This window comes from Heterodontus francisci, chromosome 2 (assembly GCF_036365525.1).
Source record: "Heterodontus francisci isolate sHetFra1 chromosome 2, sHetFra1.hap1, whole genome shotgun sequence".
NCBI classification, from domain to species: domain Eukaryota; kingdom Metazoa; phylum Chordata; class Chondrichthyes; order Heterodontiformes; family Heterodontidae; genus Heterodontus; species Heterodontus francisci.
In genome coordinates this window covers 92,937,827-92,958,916 of record NC_090372.1, presented here as the reverse complement: position 1 = coordinate 92,958,916, position 21,090 = coordinate 92,937,827, and the positions used below count along the sequence as shown (strand labels likewise).

Below are 21,090 nucleotides of genomic sequence, written 5' to 3'. Positions count from 1 at the left end.
TCTAGTTTCTTACAGGCTTTTGTTACTACCTCCTCACTGTCAACTGACCTCAATTGGTTCCCATCCCCCTGCCACATTAGTTTAAACCCTCCCCAACAGCGTTAGCAAAAGCACCTCCAAGGACATTGGTTCCAGTCCGGCCCAGGTGTAGACCGTCCAATTTGTAATAGTCCCACCTCCCCCAGAACCGGTCCCAATGTCCCAAAAATCTGAACCCCTCCTTCCTGCACCATCTCTCAAGCCACGCATTCATCCTGACTATTCTTTCATTTTTACTCTGACTATCATGTGGCACTGGTAGTAATCCTGAGATTACTACCTCTGAGGTCCTACTTTTTAACTTGGCTCCTAACTCCCTAAACTCTGCTTGTAGGACCTCATCCCGTTTTTTACCTATATCATTAGTGCCTATGTGCACAATGACAACTGGCTGTTCACCCTCCCCCTTTAGAATGTTCTGTAGCCGATCTGAGACGTCCCTGACCCGTGCACCTGGGAGGCAACATACCATTCGGGAGCCTCGTTTTCGACCACAGAACCGCCTATCTACTCCCCTTACAATCGAATCCCCTACGACTATAGCCCTTCCACTCTTTTTCCTTCCCTTCTGAGCAGCAGAGCCAGCCACGGTGCCATGGACCTGGCTACTGCAGCCTTCCCCTGGTGAGCCATCTCCCTCAACAGTATCCAAAACGGTATACTTGTTTTGGAGGGAGATGACCGCAGGGGACTCCTGCGCTGCCTTCCTGCTCTTTCTCTGCCTTTTGGTCACCCATTCCCTTTCTCCCTCAGCAATCCTAATCTGCGGTGTGACCAATTCACTAAACGTGCTATCCACGACCTCCTCAGCATCGCGCATGCTCCAAAGTGAGTCCATCCGCAGCTCGAGAGCCGTCATGCGGTCCAACAAGAGCTGCAGCTGGACACACTTCCTGCACGTGAAGGAGTCAGGGTCATCAGCCATGTCCCTGAGCTCCCACATTGAGCAAGAGGAGCATGATACGGGTCTGAGATCTCCTGCCATTTTTAATCTTAAGTTTAAACTTAGTTAAATGAAAAAGGAACGAAAAGTTTTTACCAATCACAATAAAACCAGAGAAATCGAAAAAGCCTTACCTTATAAACACCCCACCGAGTCCTTTTTTTTTGGTTAGAGGAGGAGGGCGGGTGGGAGACACTACAAGTGTGGTGTCTCGGGTTCAGAAACCGCCCAAATATATAGTGTTTTACTTACCCAGCAGCCCCCTGGCCTCCGCCGAAAAACAAAAGGAAATTAAATTTACTTTCAAACTGACTTTCCCAGCTGCTCACTCGCTCACGCGCTGCTCCCGAAAAAGCTGCTGCACTGAAAGGAAAGTTATTTTAAACCGCCCAAATATATAGTGTTTTACTTACCCAGCAGGCCCCTGGCCTCCGCCGAAAAACAAAAGGAAATTAAATTTACTTTCAAACTGACTTTCCCAGCTGCTCACTCGCTCACGCGCTGCTCCCGAAAAAGCTGCTGCACTGAAAGGCTGAGTGCTGCAGGCCCCTGCTTTTTATGGTGTATACTAACGACTTGGATGTAAATGTAGGGGGCATGATCAAGATGTTTGCGGATGAAACAAAGATTGGCCATGTGGTAGATAACGAGGAGGATAGCTGTAGGCTGCAGGAAGATATTGACGGTCTGGTCAGATGGGCAGAAAAGTGACAAATGGAATTCAACTTGGAGATGTGTGGGGTGATGCATTTGGGAGGTCAAATAAGGCAAAGGATTACACGAATAATGGGAAAATACTGAGAAGTGTAGAGGAAGTGAGGGACCTTGGAGTGAATGTCCACAGGTCACTGAAGGTAGCAGGACAGGTCAATAAGATGGTTAAGGAGGCATATAGAATCCCTTCCTTTATTAGCCGAGGTATAGAATACAAGAGCAGGGAGGTTATGCTGTAACTGTATAACTCATTGGTTAGGCCACAAGTTGAGTACTGTGTGCAGTTCAGGTCACCTCATTACAGAAAGGATGTAATTGCACTAGAGAGGGCACAGAGGAGATTTACAAGGATGTTGCCAGGACTGGGAAAATGTAGCTATGAGGAAGGATTGGATCGGCTTGGGTTGTTTTCCTTGGAACAGAGAAGGCTGAGGGGAGATCTGATTGAAATGTACAAAATGTTGAGGGGCCTGGATAGAGTGGAGGTGAAGGGTCTATTCACCTTAGCAGATAGGTCAGTGATGAGGGGGCATAGATTTAAAGTGATTGGTAGAAAAATTAGAGGGGAGATGAGGAAAAACTTTTTCATCCAGAGGGTGGTGAGCATCTGGAACTCACTGCCTGAAAGGGTAGTTGAGCCAGAGACCCTCAACTCATTCAAAAGGAGTCTGGATATGCACCTCAAGTGCTGTAAACTGCCGGGCTACGGACCAAATGCTGGAAGGTGGGATTAGAATAGGTGGATTGTTTTTTGGCCGGCTCAGACACGATGGGTCAAGTGGCCTCTTTCTAAGCCTTAAACTTTCTATGATTCTAAAGGAGGTGAGGGAAGATCTGACAGAGGAGCGCAAGCTTATGATAGATTTACTTAGGGTATCTGAAGTCCTCTGAAGAAGGAATGTTCCTCCACACAAGATCAGGGGGCAGGTTGTTCAACCTTGCCCGTCTAAGAGCGAAGTCCAAAGTACGGAAAGTCCTCATCAGGGAACTCCTCTTTGCTGACGATGCTGCATTAACATCTCACACTGAAGAGTGCCTGCAGAGTCTCATCGACAGGTTTGCGGCTGCCTGCAATGAATTTGGCCTAACCATCAGCCTCAAGAAATCAAACATCATGGGGCAGGACGTCAGAAATGCTCCATCCATCAATATTGGCGACCACGCTCTGGAAGTGGTTCAAGAGTTTACCTACCTAGGCTCAACTTTCACAAGTAACCTGTCTCTAGACGCAGAAATCAACAAGCGCATGGGAAAGGCTTCCACTGCTATGTCCAGACTGGCCAAGAGAGTGTGGGAAAATGGCGCACTGACACGGAACACAAAAGTCCGAGTATATCAGGCCTGTGTCCTCAGTACCTTGCTCTATGGCAGCGAGGCCTGGACAATGTATGTCAGCCAAGAGCGACGTCTCAATTCATTCCATCTTCGCTGCCTCCGGAGAATACTTGGCATCAGGTGGCAGGACCGTATCTCCAACACAGAAGTCCTCGAGGCGGCCAACATCCCCAGCTTATACACACTACTGAGTCAGCGGCGCTTGAGATGGCTTGGCCATGTGAGCCGCATGGAAGATGGCAGGATCCCCAAAGACACATTGTACAGCGAGCTCGCCACTGGTATCAGACCCACCGGTCGTCCATGTCTCCGCTTTAAAGACGTCTGCAAACGCGACATGAAATCCTGTGACATTGATCACAAGTCGTGGGAGTCAGTTGCCAGCGTTCGCCAGAGCTGGCGGGCAGCCATAAAGACGGGTCTGAAGTGTGGCGAGTCGAAGAGACTTAGTAGTTGGCAGGAAAAAAGACAGAGGCACAAGGGGAGAGCCAACTGTGTAACAGCCCCGACAAACAAATTTCTCTGCAGCACCTGTGGAAGAGCCTGTCACTCTAGAATTGGCCTTTATAGCCACTCCAGGCGCTGCTTCACAAACCACTGACCACCTCCAGGCGCTTATCCATTGTCTCTCGAGATAAGGAGGCCAAAGAAGGAGAAGAAGAAGAAGACTTAGAGTAGAAAAAGAAAAGCTGTCCCCATTAGCTGGTGGTACAAGGATTAGGAGACACAGATTTAAGGTTTTGGGCAAGAGATACAAGGGGGACGTGAGGAAGAACTTCTTTTATGCAGCAAGTGCTAACGACTTGGAACTCATTGCCTATGTACGAGGTTGCTGGAAGTGGAGACGATCAATAATTTCAAAGGAAATTGGATTGGCACTTGAGGGAAATAAACTTGCAGGGCTACAGGATAGAATGGGGCTGACTGGATTGCTCTACAAAGAGCTGGCATGGACTTGACGGGTCAAATGGCCCCTTTCTGTGACACAACGACTCTGTTTAGCATCTGCCATCACTTCTTAGAATCTTACAGCACAGAAGGAGGCCATTCAGACTGTTGCACCTGTGCTGGTTCTTTGAAAGACCCATTCAATTAGTCCCACTCCCCTGCTCTTTGCCCATAGCCCTGTATTTTTTTTCTTTTCAAGTATACATCCAATTCCCTTTTGAAATTTACCATTGAATCTACTTCCACCACCTTCAGACACTGTATTCCAGATCATAACAACTCACAGCATTAAAATAAATTCATCTCCTGCCAGTGAAAGCAGTTTCTTCTTATTTACTCATTTAAAAGCCCTCATCAGTTCCTACACCTCTATTAAATCTCCACTTAATGTTCCCTTATCCAAGGAGGCGATTGAGGGGAGGCGGTGGCATACTGGTATTGTCAGTGGACTAGTAACCCAGGGACCCGGGTATTGCTCTGGGGATGTGGGTTTGAATCCCACCACAGCAGAAGGTGGAATTTGAATTCAATTAATAAATCTGGAATTTAAAGCTAGTCAAATGATGGCCATGAAACGATTGTTGTAAAAACCCATCTGGTTCACTAATGTCCGTTAGGGAAGGAAATCTGCTGTCCTTACCTGGTCTGGCCTACATGTGACTCCAGATCCACAGCAATGTGGTTGACTCTTACATGCCCTCGAAATGGCCTAGCAAGCCACTCAGTTCAAGGGCAATTAAGGATGGGCAAAAATTGCTGGCTTGACCTGCAATGCCCACATCCCATGAAAGAATAAAAAAAAGGAAATCAATCCCATCTTCTCTAGTCCCTCCACATAATTGAGGTTCCTCATCCCCAGTACTATTCTGGTAAAACTCCTCTCCAAGGCCTTGACATTCTCCTTAAAGTGTGGCGTCCAGAATTAGACACAATACTCTCGATGAGACCTAACCATTGTATGAGAAGATGTGCTCTGCTGAGGTATGGGTATGCATGCATGTCATGAAAGAGCTGAAACAAATGTGCAGCAGATTGATGGGTAACACTTTGTAGCATCCAAGCATGGGCCTTTGACCTGGTAAATTGTACTGTCAGTGGTCTTAACTTGCTAAATTCCTGAAAATGTTTGGTCTTCTTCTGCTTCACTTCTTAGGTCCTGCAGATGATATAGAGACCGCAGAGACTCACCATCACCTCTTGGTAGCCTTGTGCACTTATCTTAATGGCAACTAACCATTCCTGGTTCCACTTTGCTAAGATTGCAAAATATACAAATAAATATTTTCTGTAATGTGGGATAGGTTTCACATCAAAGCACTTAAAGATAGTGAAAATCTGTGGGAGTATGATGCCAGCGGTTACACCAGGATTGCAGTCCACCATTGAACTTTGCTATTGGTCCTGCTGAAGTTTGTGTGTCAGATGGTTCTTCAGCAGTTTGGGGAATGCCAAGGATATGGGAATGTAACAGTCCGACAGATTTACTGTGGATATGATCTTCTCCATACGCCAGCTACAAGAGAAGTTTAGGGAACAGAGTATACCCCTTTACCTTACTTTAATAGATCTCACTAAGGCATTCAACACCATCAGCAGATAATCTGTCCCTTGATGCAAAGCTCGATACATGCATAGGGAAAGCAGCTACCATTTTTGGCTGATTTGCAAAATGCACATGGGATAACACCAAGCTGACCCTTAGGACCTAGCTGATAGTTTATAAGGCCAGTGTTCACAGCACTTTGCTGCGTGGCTGTGAAATATGGGTGACTTACAGCTACCAGGAAAAGAAGATCAATAATTTCCACCTTTGCTGTCTGCAGTGCTTTATGGGTATATCCTGGCAGGACAAAACCACAAATGTGGCAGTCCTCTCAAAGGCAGAGCTCCCAAGCGTGTTGGCTCAAATCAAACAGAGGCGCTGTGGTGGATTAGACATGTCCACAGGATAGAAGACAGTTGCATACTCAAAGGAACTTCTGTATGGTGAGGTAGCTGGGGCTGGACAACCAGTAGGGCATCCAAAGCTCTGCTTCAAGGATGCTTGGAAGCATGACATGAAGGGCCTAAATGTTGACTATCGCACTTGGGAGTCACTAGCTGGCGAAAGAGGGAAATGGGGACACATCCTGTGCACTACAACGATGACCAGTTGCTACAGCAGTAGGTGCCAAAAACAACAACTCACAGCGCACTTGGCAGCTTCATGTGCGGCACTTGTGGCAGAAACTGCCTCTCAAGAATTGGCCTTCACAGCCATTAACAAAGGTGCACCAAGAGAAGACACCCCACCTAAATGGATTGTTTGCTGCGTGTCCATCAACTTTTGAAGTTGGAAGGATGCCAACTTGAGAATGTCACAGTACGATGACCAGCTGATGAAGGAAAGGTGCTAGGTTGCTCCCTTCTCTGAAGAGGAATCTGGCTGCATCAGGATACGATTTTGAAATGTTAAGAAAATTATTTCACTGATCTTTTGAGGTCCAGGCATGATCCTGGTTTGGAACTCTGAGTAGGCTCTACTTCCACTACCTTTGTCTAAGGTATGCCTGGTGGGACAAAGTGTACCTGTGCCGATCATACTCGAGGCTCCAACTGAGCAGAACCTCTGATTAGGGAGTGTCCCCTCCCCCCACCTCTCACCGATGGTCTTGTAGGGATGGGTGGAAGGTCCACCTGCATGTGTGCAGCTGCAGCAATATTCTAGAATTTGACACCAATCAGAATAAAGCAGTCCAGTTGATTGGGGCTCATGCCAGTGAACTCAATAACCAACTCCGCCACTAATTTTCTTATTTTTGTCTTGGGATGTAAGTGTCACTGGCAAGGCCAGCATTTATCGCTCATTCCTAATTATCCTTGAGAAGATGGTGGTGAGCTGTCTTCTTGAACCGCTGCAGTTCGTGTGGTGAAGGAACTCTCAAAGGGAGTTCCAGGATTTTGACCCAACGACAAGGAAAGATTGGTGATATATTTCCACGTCAGGATGGTGTGTGACTTGGAAGAAAACTTACAGTTGGTGCTGTTCCCATGCACCTGCTGCCCTTACCCTTCTCGGTTGCAAGAGGTCAGAGGTTTGGGTGTTGCTAACGATAAAGATTTGGCAAGTAGCTGCAGTGCGTTTTGTAGATGGTTCACACACCAGCCATATTATGTCAAAGGTGGAGGAATTGAATGTTTAAGGTCGTGGATGGGATGCCAATCAAGCGGGCTGCTTTGTCCTGCATGATGTCGAGCTTCTGAGCGGTACTGGAAGTGAAGTGTATTCCATCGCATTCATGACTTGTGCCTTGTGGATGGTGGAAAGGGTTTGGGGAGTCAGGAAATGAGTCACTTACTGCAGAATACCCACTCTCTGACCTGCTCTTGTAGCCACTGTATATATGTGGCTGGACTGTTAAGTTTCTGGTCTATGGTCACCTCCAGTTTGTTGATGGTGGGAGATACGGTGATGATAATCCTGTTGAATGTAAGGAGAGGTGGTTAAACTCTCTCTTGTGTTATGACAGTGCTTCTATATTTTTTGTTAAGTATTGTTTTTGAGGACTCATGTATTTTAGAATTATGGACATTGTTATATTTGGGAAAACTGAAAAGGATTCCATGGATGTTTTTTTCACTGGGGTCATCAGAAGGTTTTTTGGACTTGGTTTGTAAACAACCCTTACTGGAAGTCACCTGAAGTCTTCAGATAAATACCCAGCAGGGGCTTTTTGACTTGGAGAAGATGTTTACAGAGAAGTGACAGGTCAAGATTTATAGGGGTCGGGAGGCTTGACTCTTGAGATATTGTTTCTGTTTCATTTTGGACACTGTGTTGGGGTGTGAATTGTTTGAAGGCAGTAGGAGAAAACCAGCCAAGAGAGCAGTTACTATCAGAAGCCTCGTCCATCTCTTTGAGAACTTTCTGAGAACCAAGTGTAAGAAATAGAGAAACTGATGCTGCATTTCTCCTGAAAGCCCTGTCAGAAACCCCTGCTGCCCCATTTCTCCTGGAAAGTCTGCCAAACTGATATTCAACGTCACCTGAAGGGAACTGTTGGAGAAAGATCCCAGTGACAGCCGTTTATGCGGATTTGGGATGCCAAACCAAAAAGGAACAACTGACATCTTTCCATATCTTCTCTTTTTTCTTCAAGAATTAGTAAGTATTTCGCCAAAGTGTTCTTTTTGCCTTTTTTTCTAAAGAGAAAATCTCTATTTTTCAGTTAACTGGTGTGTGTGTGTGTGGCTAATGAGGGGCTAAGGTAAAAGGGAACTTTCATATTTCAATCTATGTGTTAATGCTTTGCTTCAGTACTGGTTAAGTCTTGTTTTATAATAAACTGATAATTTTGTTGTTTATTAAGGGTGGCACAGTGGTTAGCAGCACAGCTTCAGCAACCCAGGTTCAGTTCTGGACACTACCTGTGCAGAGTTTGCAAGTTATCCCTGTGACTGTGTGGGTTTCTACCAGGTGCTCTGGTTTCCTCCCACAGCCAAAGACTTGCAGATTGACAGGTAAATTGGCTGTTGTAAATTGCCCCTAGTGTAGGTAGGTGGTAGCAGAATTGAGGGAAGGTGGGGATGTGGTAGGGAATATGGGATTGATGTAGGATTAGTATAAATGGACGGTTGATAGTCGGTACAGAAGGGCCTGTTTCAGTGCTGTATCTCTCTCTAAAAAAAAATCTCAATAAAGACACCTGGTTGGTGTATTTTAATCTGGGGTAAAAATAGAGTCTATGATTGACCGTTAAGGTAACTGGGTAAACATTTAAATATATGCTGTGACCTGTGGAGAAGTGGGACTAGAAAAAACTGCGCACTCCTCCTGCCTTGGGCATAACACTTGTTAGAGATGGTCATTGCCTGGCACTTGTGTGGAATGGTGGGGTTGTCCCTGGGTTGAGGGCGTTGTCCTATGATGAGACTGAGTAAATTGGGCCTATATTCTCTAGAGTTTAGAAGAATGAGAGGCGATCTAATTGAGACATACAAGATTCTGAAGGGTCTTGATAGGGTAGAAGCTGAGAGATTGTTCCCGCTGGTCAGGGAATCCAGGACACAGTCTCAGGATAAGGGGCCAATCATTCAGGACTGAGATGAGGAGAAATTACTTCACTCAAAGGGTTGTGAATCTTTGGAATTTTCTACCCCAGAGGGTTGTGGATATTCCATCATTGAATACATTTAAGGCTGGAATACATAGATTTTTGGTCTCGCAGGGAATCAAGGGTTATGGGGAGCGGGCAGGAAAGTGGAATTGAAGCCCAAGATCAGCCATGATCATATTGAATGGCAGAGCAGGCTCAATGGGCCATATGGTCTACTTCTCCTATTTATTGTGTTCTTGTGTAAAGCGCCTTGGGATGTTTAATTATGTTTTTTTAAATTTATTCATGGGATGTGGACGTCACTGGCTAGGCCTGCATTTATTGCCCATCCCTAATTGCCCTTGAGAAGGTTGTGGTGAGAAGCCTTCTTGAACCGCTGCAGTCCATGTGAGATTGGTACACCCACAGTGCTGTTAGGAAGGGAGTTCCAGGATTTTGACCCAGTGACAGTGAAGGAACGGCAATGTATTTCCAAGTCAGGATGGGTGAGACTTGGAGGGGAACTTGCAGGTTCCCATGCATTTGCTGCCCTTGTCCTTTTATTTGGTAGAGGTCGCGGATTTGGAAGGTGCTGTCTAAAAAGCCTTGGTGCGTTGCTGCAATGCATCTTGTAGATGGTACACACTGCTGTCACTATGCGTCGGTGGTGGAGGGAGTGAATATTTGTGGATGGGGTGCCAATCAAATGGGCTGCTTTGTCCTGAATGGTGTTGAGCTTCTTGAGTGTTGTTGGAGCTGCACCCATCCAGGCAAGTGGAGAGTATTCCATCACACTCTTGACTTGTGCCTTTTGAAAGATGCTATATAAACATAATTTGTTCTTGTGAGTAAGTGCTGCTTGATAGCACTGTCATCGACACCTTCTATCACTTTGCTGATGATTGAGAGTAGACTGATGGGCCGGTAATTGGCTGTATTGGATTTGCCCTGCTTTTTGTGGTAGGACATAACTGGGCAATTTTCACTTTGTCAGATAGATGCATGTGTTGCAAGTCGTACTGGAACACTTTGGCTAGAGGAGTGGCTAGTTCTGCAGCACAAATCTTCAGCATGACAGCTAGGATGTTGTCGAGGCCCATAGCCTTTCCTTTATCCAGTGCACTCAGTCATTTCTTGATATTTCATGGAGTGAATCGAATTGACTGAAGACTGGATTCTATGATGGTGGGGATTGCAGGAGGAGGCCGAAATGGATCATCCACTCAGCACTTCTGGCTGAAGATGATTGCAAATGCTTCAGCTTTGTCTTTTGCACTCACATGCTGGAGGATGGGGATGTTTGTGGAGCCTCCTCTTCCGGTTAGTTGTTTAATCGTCCACCATTCACGACTGAAAGTAGCAGGACTGCAGAGCTTTCACCTGATCTGTTGGTTGTGGGATTGCTTAGCTCTGTCTACAGCATGCTGCTTTTGCTGTTTAGCATGCATCAAGTCCTGCATTGTAGCTTCACAAGATTAATACCTTATTTTCGGGTAATCCTGGTGCTGCTCTTGGCATGCATGTTTGAATATACACGACTCATTGAACCAAGGTTGGTTCCCTGATTTGATGGTAATGGTAGAGTGAGGGTTATGCTGGGCCATGAGATTATAGATTGTGGTGGAATACAATTCTGCTGCTGCTGTTGGCCCACAGCACTTTATGGTTACTGAGTTTTGAGCTGCTAGATCTGTTCTGAATGTATCCCATTTAGCATGATGCTAGTGCCCACAAAACAATCGAGCGTATCCTCAGTGTGAAAATGGGACTTTGTCTCGACAAGGACTGTTTAAGTTGTTTCTCCTATCAATATTGCCATGGACAGATGCATCAGCAACAAGTATCTTGGTGTCACAGAGTTATACAGCAGAGAAACCGGCCCTTCGGCCCATCGTGTACATGCCAGCCATCAAGCACCTATCTATTCTAATCCCTTTTTCCAGCACTTGGCCCATAGCCTTGTATGCTATCGCATTTCAAGTGCTCATCTAAATACTTCTTAAATGTTGTGAGGGTTCCTGCCTCTACCACCCCTTCAGCCAATGTGTTCCAGATTCCAACCACCCTCTGGGTGAAAAATGTTTTCCTCAAATCTTCTCTAAACCTCCTGCCCCTTACCTTAAATCTATGTCCCCTGGTTATTGACACCTCTGCTAAGGGACAAGGTCAAGCTGGTTTTCCCTTGTGTTGGTTCACTCACCACCTGCCACAAGACCCAGTCTGGCAGCTATATCCTTCAGGACTCAGCCAGTTCAGACAGTAGTGGTGATACTGAGCTACTCTTGGTTTTGGACATTGAAGTCCCCCACCCAGGGTACAGTCTGTGCCCTTGCTACCCTTAGTTCTTCTTTCAAGTGGTGTTCAACATGGAGATGCAATGATTTATCAGCTGAGGGAGGGCTGTAGGTGGGAGGGCAGGCGGTTTCCTTGCCCATAATTGATCCCATGATGTTTCATGGTATTAAGTCCAGAATCAATGTTGAGGACTCACAGGGCCACTCCCTCTCAACAGTATAACTTTGTGCCACCATTTCTGGTGGGTCTTCCCCTGCTAGTTGGACCGGATATATCCAGGTGATGGAGGAGTCTGAAATGTTAGCTGAAAGGTATGATTCTGTGAGTATGTCAGGCTGTTGCTGGACTAGTCTTTGGAACAGCTCTCCCAATTTTGGTACGAGTCCTCAGATGTTAGTGAGGAGGATGTTGCAGGGGTGACAGGGCTGGGTGTGCCTTTGTTGTGTCTGTTCCTAGGTCATGCTGAGTAGTCCATTTGGTTTTATTCTTATTGTTTCTTGTAGCAGTTTTATACAGCTGAATTGTTTGTTAGATAATTTCAGAGGGGAATTAAGAGTCAACCCGATTGTTGTGGGTTTGGGGTCATATACAGGCCAGACCGGTAAGGATGGCAAATTTCCTTCCCTAAAAGGTATCAGTGAACCAGATGGGTTTTTATGACAATCCGGTAGTTTCATGGACAGCATTACTGATACTACCTTTTTATTCCAGATTTTTATTTAATTAACTGAATTTAAATTGCACAACAGACACAAGAAACTTTATCAAAAAGACAGGTGCAATAATTAATTTCCCATATTTTCTTTTTTCAGATCCTGGTGTATGTCTCAATAATTTGTTTTTCTTTTAATAATTGCACTCCTTGCCTCCACATCCCAATTAAAGCTTGACTTCTGTGATCTTTTCTGCCTTGCAGTATACCTACTGATGTGTGTACTGTTATTGGGGATAGTTCATGCATGATGCTGCAAAACATGATCTGTGACCCTGTTGAGGCTGTTGACACATGCTATCTGAGCCTTCAAAGACGCTTCAATGAATCCGGCATCTACTGTGTGAATATCACATTGAGGGATGATGCTAGTTTAGCTGTTGCTAGTACTCTAGTATCAATTGGAGGTAAGCAATTATTTTTGAGTAACTGGGCTCATTTAAGTAATAACTACAAATGATTCATTATTGTTTTGGTTCTCTACTGGTTAAAATGAATTAAATAATCTGGTCTCCCAAAATTATGCTATAAGAATACGTTTGCATTTCTTTTCCTTTGGTCAATAGGAATATATTCAGCACATATCTATTCAGTTTGTCAGGCAAACCCCCACCTGCCAAGACTGAGGCACACATTATTTCACAACATGAACATTAAAACTTTAAAAATTGCAATCTTTGACTGGAAAGACATTTCCATGGCAACAATGTTGAAACAATGGGGATCCAGCAGTGTTCCTCCAATACACAAAAGTGGTCAGACTAGTTTTAGTCACATGGCTGACTGGCTGTGACAGAGAAATTTGAACTGCCAACCAAGGATATGGAGACTGTTCCATGTAAGGAACAAGTCACTTGACTAACCTGCAGGGCAACCTGGGAGTTTTTTTTTAAAAATTGGACCTCCCAAAGAAAGGAATTGTGAGGCAGAACGCCGTGTGCTCCTGGAACTGAAGCAGGATCATCTCCTCTCCTGCCTGTCTGCTTATCTCTCCGGGAACTGAAACCACATTGAAGACACGTGAAACTCAAAGAGAGAAAGGTTTGCCATGTGAACAAAGTTTTAAGAAGATTTCTGAGCCCCAACGAAATGCAAGACTATAACTTCGATCAAGGACTACAGCGAGCTCGAGAAACAGTAACAAGATATTGCCTCAAACTTTTCTTCTTATCTTTTCTTCTGCTCTTTTCTGTCCCCTTATTTTGCATGTTTATATCACGTGTGCATGCTAGCATGAGCGCGTCATATATCCGTAGGCGTGCATCGTATTAAAGTTTGAGTTTAAAGTTTTGAGGTTTTAATAAATTTCCTCCTTCTGCTTTAAACCAAAGAAAGCCTGTGTTTGCTCAGTTATTTGCCTGATAATTGGAAACTGTGCACAAGGATTCACAAAGGGGGAGCTCGAAACACAGTGTGTTTAAAATTAAACCGTGTTACAATAAGACCAGGTGAAGACAACAGACCTCTAGACACATTGCTCACCTGGTCGTAACAAGTTCCTCGAGCCTGTTTCATCATTCAATTAGGTCATGGCTGTTCTATACCTCATTTACCCACCTTTGGATCCATATCTCTTCATATCTTTACAGAATAAAAATCTGTTGATCTCAGGTCTTGAAGATTTCAATTGACACAGCATCCACAGCCTTTTGTGGCGAGAATTCCCAATTTCTACTACTCTTTGTGTGAAAATGTGCTTCCTGATTTCACTCTTGAAAGGCCTAGCTTTAATTTTAAGATTGTACCTCCTTGTTCTAGATTCACCCACCAGAGGCAACAGCCTCTTAATATCTACCCAAACAAATTCTTTTATCATTTAAAACACTTAAAGTAAATCATCCTTCAAAGCTTCTAAATTGAAGGGAATGCAAGGCAAGTTTATGCAACCTATCCTTATAACGTTACCCTTTAAGCCCTGGTATTATTCTGGTGAATCTGCACTGTACCCCTTCAAAGGCCATTATATCCTTCCTGAGGTGTGGTGCACAAAACTGAACACCGTACTCCAGATGAGATTTGACCAAGGCTCTGTTCAAGCATAACTTCCTCCCTTTTGCATTCCAATCCTTTGAGATAAAGGCCAACATTCCATTAACCTTTTCATTACTTTTTGAACCTATACACTAGCTTTATGTTATTTGTGTAATTGGACACCTAAATCCCTTTCCTTCTCCACAGTTCCTAGTCTTTCGCCATTAAGAAAATATTCTGATATGTATTTCTTATATCCAAAATGAATGATTTCAAATATCCTTCCACCTGTCATAGCTGTGCCCAGCCATCTAATGTATCTCTGTCCCTTCGTATATCCCTGCTCAAATCTACAGAATTTATTGCGCCTCCTAACTTAGTGCTATCTGCAAAATTGGATAGACAGCTCTCTCTCCCTTCATTCAAGTTATTGAACACCACTTGTCACATCCTGTCAATCAGAGTACATTCCTTTTAACCTGACATGTGTACTTCAGCAGCACCTGCCCTGATCCTTCTGGGTGAAAAAAGAACTTGGCAAATAAAAAATTGTCTCATAGCAGAGCCTATGCCCTTGCAGTCTAAGGTAGTTCATCTGCTCCAGCATTAATTACCTTGGTCTAAAAAATGCTTGGGCTTTTTGAGAACTACTGAGGACATAATGGGCAGAATTCCCAGGAAAGTATATGGGCAGAATCTTTGACATGTAGGTGGAGGGCAGATTGCGGTTCTTCCCATGTCCCTGTCCACTGGAATTTAAAATGCTACTGTTAATGAAGTGGAATCCCGTCATAATTGGATTCGGCCCCAAATTCCTGGCCCGCAAGACAAAAATCTGGCTTTCTATCCTCCATGGCCCCTGGAATTTCACTGTATTGCTTGTAAATATGCTTACAGGTTCATTAAAACTATTGCACAGAGGAAAGTCCCATGGTTTAAGTAAAGAAGCTCATTTTAAAGAATCTATTTTTTACACTTAGATTTATGTTCTTAGGTTTGTTCCTGGCCTAAATTGATATATGGTTCAGGGTTTACTCTGGCTGTACCATTTTATAGATCCTGATGATACCCTCTCTGTAATTTCCTTTTCATATTTAGGTTTTTCTTAGGATCAATCTTGTTTCTCTTCTTGATACATAAAGAAATATTGGGAATTGAACACAATATTTCAAGTATGGCCTGACCCTTGCATTGTAGAGACCCAAACACTTGTACTCTATTGTTCTGGCTAAAAATATCCCAGCTTTATATTTGTTTTATATTGCTTTGCCACATTGTCCAGATGATGATGGTCATTGATATGAGTCTTAAGCCTGTTCTCTAAAATAGATTTCCTTTGATGACTGAGTAGTGACTTCAGTTTTCAATTTACTTACAGGTTCTGGCAGTGGTACGGGACTGCAAGGTGTCTTAATATTTGGTGCTTGCCTGGTGGTTCTTATTATTGGTGTGGCCTCTTTCTTTTACAAGTAAGTTTTGAGTGATTATCAGGAAGGGAATAAAAGGCACAAAATAAAGGAGTACTAGAACTTTGTGAAGACCTTTAATGCCAACTAATTTACAAGAAAAATATACTACAGAAATTAGAACAATAGACCTATCTCCATACCTCCCGTCTTCATAGTCAACCCTTCAATTCTTCTGATAAATCTTATAGGACTAAATAAACATTGCACTAAAATTCTGAACAGGGCCAAAGTGTAACTGGGGTGAATTTCCACTTGAGGAACTGGACAATGAGGCAGAACCTTGGTAGACAAAGATTTTGCCTTATTTCTGCCCTTGGGTGAAATTCTAGGGGGAGAGGGGCATGGATGTGGGTGTGGCCAAATCTTCCACCTGCCTCCACCCCCACATCAAGTGGCTGTGTCTGAGTGGGAGGGTCACAGACTTCCCTGGGAATTCTGCTCTGTACACCCTTTAAATAATTTTGCCAGATGAGGGATGGCATGAGTCCCAGTCAGAAACCACAAATAGACCCAAAACTCTTCCAGCTAAAAGTAATCAATCCTGCACGGGATCAGATATGCTCAGGAAAAAATACCCTCTTTTCTATTGGGAGCTGAAGATGGTGAAAGTTTTCCTTTTTCTTTGGCTGTTGCTGGGTCTCCCTTCCTCTATCTGAGTGACATGGCACTACTCCAACTTTGTTGCCAGTGATACCCCTCTTGATTCCATGGAGCTCAATTTGGACAGGTTCTACAATGGGCGGGCAGTTAGCTCAGCCAGATTACGACTCAGGCGCTGATGTCAAACATCAACCCCAATGTGTTTTCAGAAACTTGAACCTGAATAAAACTTCTTGTAAGCTTAAGGAGTTCTGTTCACAAGGAAAGCATGCAGACATTGGACACTACCTTGACCAATTAGAGTCAAGCTGCCTGGTTTAAATTTCAAACAAAGCTTGGCAGTTAACTCTCAGTCATCATAAACTAGTGCATTCCCCATGGCAATGCCTCTTCCAATCAGAGTCCACTTGCCAACCAATCAGCACTCTCTTCTCATACAGTATAAATTTGTTGGTTTCCCTTACATTGGTATTCTTGCAAATAGTCCTGATGAGTGCAAGATGAAAAGCTTTGACAAAATGTCTGTTTTCAGCAATACTCAAAATGTATATTAGTATCCAAATGCTGAAAATCTTTAAAGGAGGTTGTACAGGATTATTTTTTTTAAAATGTTTCGAAGAATGTTGCTTATGATAATGAACAAAATAGATGGTTTTGAGATTGCCGAACCCTCCACATTACAGGTTACAACAATTCCTACTAAAGTTTTATTGTTTTTTAAAATCCAGAAATGACATTGTAAATTTTTTTTTGAGTAAGAAGGAAAGGAGAAAGCTGAAGAGGGAGCTGTATGAGATTTGATTCATTAAGAATGTGAAACTTACTTTACAGGCGTTACAAAGAATATACACCGATTGTTAGATGGGTGAGTGACAGAAGTAAACAAGTGAATAATGGTAGTGCCAATGTGTACTTCAGTAACCTGAAGACCATACTCCTCTTTGGGAATGATGAGAAGAGCCCCCTACTAAAGAAACCTGCAGTCGTTTAATCAGAGCTACTCATCCAAGCAGAAGTGTTCTCCAGAAAGAGTCAGCTTCCTGTTCGGGTACCTGTATTGCTTAAGCAAATCTTGAGTATAGAAATATTCTATTATACTGCTTAGCTCCTCTTTACAAGTGGATTACAGCACAAAATACTTGAAACCCAACTCTTCCTCACATTGCCTGAAGACATAAAATGTATGTGTTTACGAATATTATATCAATTCTGCGACTGTAAATGTTGGAAGTAAACTTTTTTCATGCAGCTCTGTGGAATAGTGAAAATGTTCATTCCATTCAGCTACAAAATGACATTTCTTTTCATTCCTGAAAGTACTGGTGGTAAAATGCCAGTTCCAATGCATTTACTTATAGCTGTAGACCTGGATTGTATTACCGGATTTCTACTGACACCACAATGCTTGTGTTCAGAACTTATACAAAAGGGATGTTTGGAGAAATCCTCCTGGATGTACTAACTACTGGGTTTCTGCATACTTGCTTGGATATTGGGCCGCCTTCTCAATAAGATTGTCGGCAAACTAACATTGCTGCTTGCACTTCTTAGGCTGATGTCCAAAGCCTTTGAAACTGATAATGGCAAATACACTACTATAATGCTTGTAATAATAAATTTAAAAACTCTTAATTGTATTTTTGTCTTGTGTCTGGTTTGAGGTTGGGAGGAATGTCTGGAATTGACTCATGCAAAAATTAGTAGAGCTCTCCACAACATTCATTTATCAGTGATCTTACCCTCCTGTTTCAGGTTATTAGGTTAGTTTATATCCAAGTTTGGTCCTCCCAAATTACCTAGTGCATTTTGGTCCTTCCTGCAATCCATAAACCAAGTCCTAAGTGTCCTCATTTGGATATAGTATACTGAGAGCCAGTGGTGCTGCCACTCTGAGTTTCCTGCTTTTACACCTGCTTTCACTTAGGGCAATTTAAACTGAGAATTATAAGGCACAGCAGTTGTCAGCATTAGCTGAGACAGATAGAAATTAGATGTTTCTGTGCCTGAAGAGTCAGGAAAATTTCACTAATGATGTCTGCCCCGGGAATGACTTTTTGCGATAACTTATTTTTGCCATTCTACTGACACATATTTGAACAGTTTTCTGACTGCTTTTGGCTGGGTCAGACCACTGGCAGATTCCATTCTACCAACCACCAATCCCCCTCCCCTCCCCACCTCCACCCACATCCCGCACACACCCCACCATGCCCCCATGAAAGTTTCTCAGAACTAGATATGACATTTCTTATGGATAGACTAATGTGTGTTATTATGGAGAAAGAGTAGGGCAGCAGCATAGGATGGAACAAAGGAAAGTCAGATAGCAATGAAGATGTCACCCAACCCCATAGAATATACAGGCAGCACAGGTCATTTGAGAGCCTTGGTGAGGGATTGTACATAACAATGTGCTTCAACAAGAGGAAATGGTGCAACTCTTTCAACTACTGACTGCTAATCTGTAGCCCTAATAATCTCACATGGTAATCTGCAGCCTGATAATCTCACCTGTCGACAATTCTCTCTGCCTCTCTGGATATGAAAGTAACCACTGCACTTAATCTTCACAGTTCACTTCAAGCAGTTAAGGGAAGGTGATTGACACTTTACATGAGTTCAGGTGAATTAATTGCCGTTGACATTCTGGCAAGGTAGCAGTGAGATAGAGCTATCTAATTTTGCTGGCTTCTCCATGGTGCATGGTGAAATGAATTGCCATCACCTGAAACCCTCTCAAATATCTCAGTAGGAACGGCTTCCACTCCCTCAATAAATACGTTGTCACACAATCTGCAAAAGATCCCACATGCCAATGCCAGATATGCTGGAAGTTGTCACAATACATTCATCTTTCAAAATATGACCCTTCCTGATCTATACAGGGAAGAAAATTATGTCAACGGATGGCTTATGGGTGACAAAGCCTACCCACTGCTTTCATGGATAATGACCCAACTAAGAGTGACCCAGAAAGCAGCATAGGAGCACTACAGTGAAGCACAAGCCACTACTCGATCAGTCATCAAGAGGACCATTTGGGTCTTAATAGCATGGGAATACACAATAAATGGGAGGATATTGCGAGGGGTAGAAGAAGTGAGAGACCTTGGAGTGATGTCCACAGGTCCCTAAAGGTGGCAGGACAGGTAGATAGAGTGGTGAAGAAGGCCTATGGAATACTTTCCTTTATTGGCCGAGGTATAAAATACAAAAGCTGGGATGTAATGCTGGAACTGTATAAAACGCTGGTTAGGCCACAGCTGGAGTATTGCATACAGTTCTGGTCACCACGTTACAGGAAGGACATAATTGCTCTAGAGAGAGTACAGAGGAGATTTACAAGAATGTTGCCAGGGTTTGAAAGTTGCAGCTATAAAGAAAGATTGGATCATCTAGGGTTGTTTTCCTTAGAACAGAGGAGGCTGAGGGGTGACTTAATTGAGGGGCCTAGACAGAGTAGACAGGAAGGACCTGTTTCCCCTAGTGGAGAGGTCAATTACGCGTGGGCACAGATTTAGGGTGATTGGTAGAAGGATTGGAGGGGACATGAGGAAAAACTTTTTCACCCAGAGGGTGGTGGGTGACTGGAATTCACTGCCAGGAATAGTGATGGAGGCAGAAACCCTCAATTCTTTTACAAAGTCATGCACCTGAAGTGCTGTAACCTGCAAGGCTATGGACCAGGTGCTGGAAGGTTGGGCGGCTAGTTAGATTGGGCGGCTAGTTTTCTCAGCCGGCAGGGATACGACGGGCTGAATGGCCTCCTTCGGTGCATAATTTTACTATGGTTATATGGTTCTATGGTTTTTGCTGTTGAGACAGATCAGATGGTGTGTTACACTTAGTCGTAGCCTGCTGCACTCTTCGCAATTTTTCTGTATACAAAGGGATGGACTTTAGAATTGCTGGCAAGGAGGCCCTGGCTTTTTTGATCACAGAACTACATGTAGGAGAGCATCACAATAACCTGCACTCAGAGGACTCCTCAGTGGCTGCTGAGAAGCATCAGAGCATATCTCATGACTGTAGAATTTTCTTCTGTGTAACACAGTCTAACTTTGACACCACTGCCTTACCTTCTTCTCCACAATGAAGGGGCATTCTCTCAATCCAATATTCAACCCACAACACATTAGCTCTCTTTGGTCTGACAATATACATCAGCTGCGTGAATATGTCAGCACTAACTATGAGAACCCTTTCCTGTATGACTCCAAACTCATGTACATCCTAGCTTATAACAATGAAGTGCAAAATGAACAGAAGCCACCTATTCTTTCCTCACACCCTGAGTGGTACACATGCCCTTCTGTTACTTGTTTTAGTACAAGCTGAGTCCCAGTTTTGCAAGCTTATAGTTTGCTGCTTATGCTCTACAAAAAGGTTGAGGGACTTGAAGCTGCTGCTGGCTGCATCTCTGGAGCTTGTTCTTGGGCAACCTGTAGTCACCTCTGACTTTCCACTAATGTGATGCTCTGAGGAGGAAGGCCAGAGATTTGGCAGTACTGCCGTCTTGAGAGACGCCAGTATCAGGCAGGTGGTCTCAAGCTGCTTTCATACCACTGGACCCATGTCCCCATTGATCAGAGGGATAATGGCAACTATCAGATACTGAAACACCTGAAATACAACATCATCCATCGTGCCATTATCTGAAAGCTGGTATGCAGGATGAAATTTATTCTCTCACTTATTGCTAGAGCTTCAATCTGTGCTGCTATAGAAGTGGAAGCAAAGACTGGTCCCTACGTGGGGATTTGTTACAGATTCCAATAAAGCTGCTACATGATCCATTGGTGCCTACAACAAAGATAAATCTTCTTGAATGACACCTATCAGTTGCTGCACATCCTCAAAGATTGACCTGAGAACATGGACAAGGATGTGATGTTCCACCAACATCCTTGTCCAGGTGAGTAATCATGAGTACTAGGTCACAAAACTGCAAAACTATAAGCAACCTTCTTCTTGGTCTTCACTGGGAAT

The 21,090-nt window shown here is 43.8% G+C and overlaps 1 protein-coding gene across 1 annotated transcript in view; it reads left to right on the top strand.

Moving 5' to 3' along the window:
- The window catches only part of gpnmb (glycoprotein (transmembrane) nmb), a 78,564-nt gene extending 60,861 nt beyond the window's left edge, over positions 1-17,703 (top strand). The window contains exons 9-11 of the mRNA XM_068050916.1: positions 12,266-12,468; positions 15,411-15,501; positions 16,933-17,703. Coding sequence (XP_067907017.1) covers positions 12,266-12,468; positions 15,411-15,501; positions 16,933-17,092 — 454 coding nt within the window. The 3' untranslated portion in view covers positions 17,093-17,703. The remainder of the gene's footprint in view (positions 1-12,265; positions 12,469-15,410; positions 15,502-16,932) is intronic.
- The last annotated feature ends 3,387 nt before the right edge of the window (positions 17,704-21,090 follow it).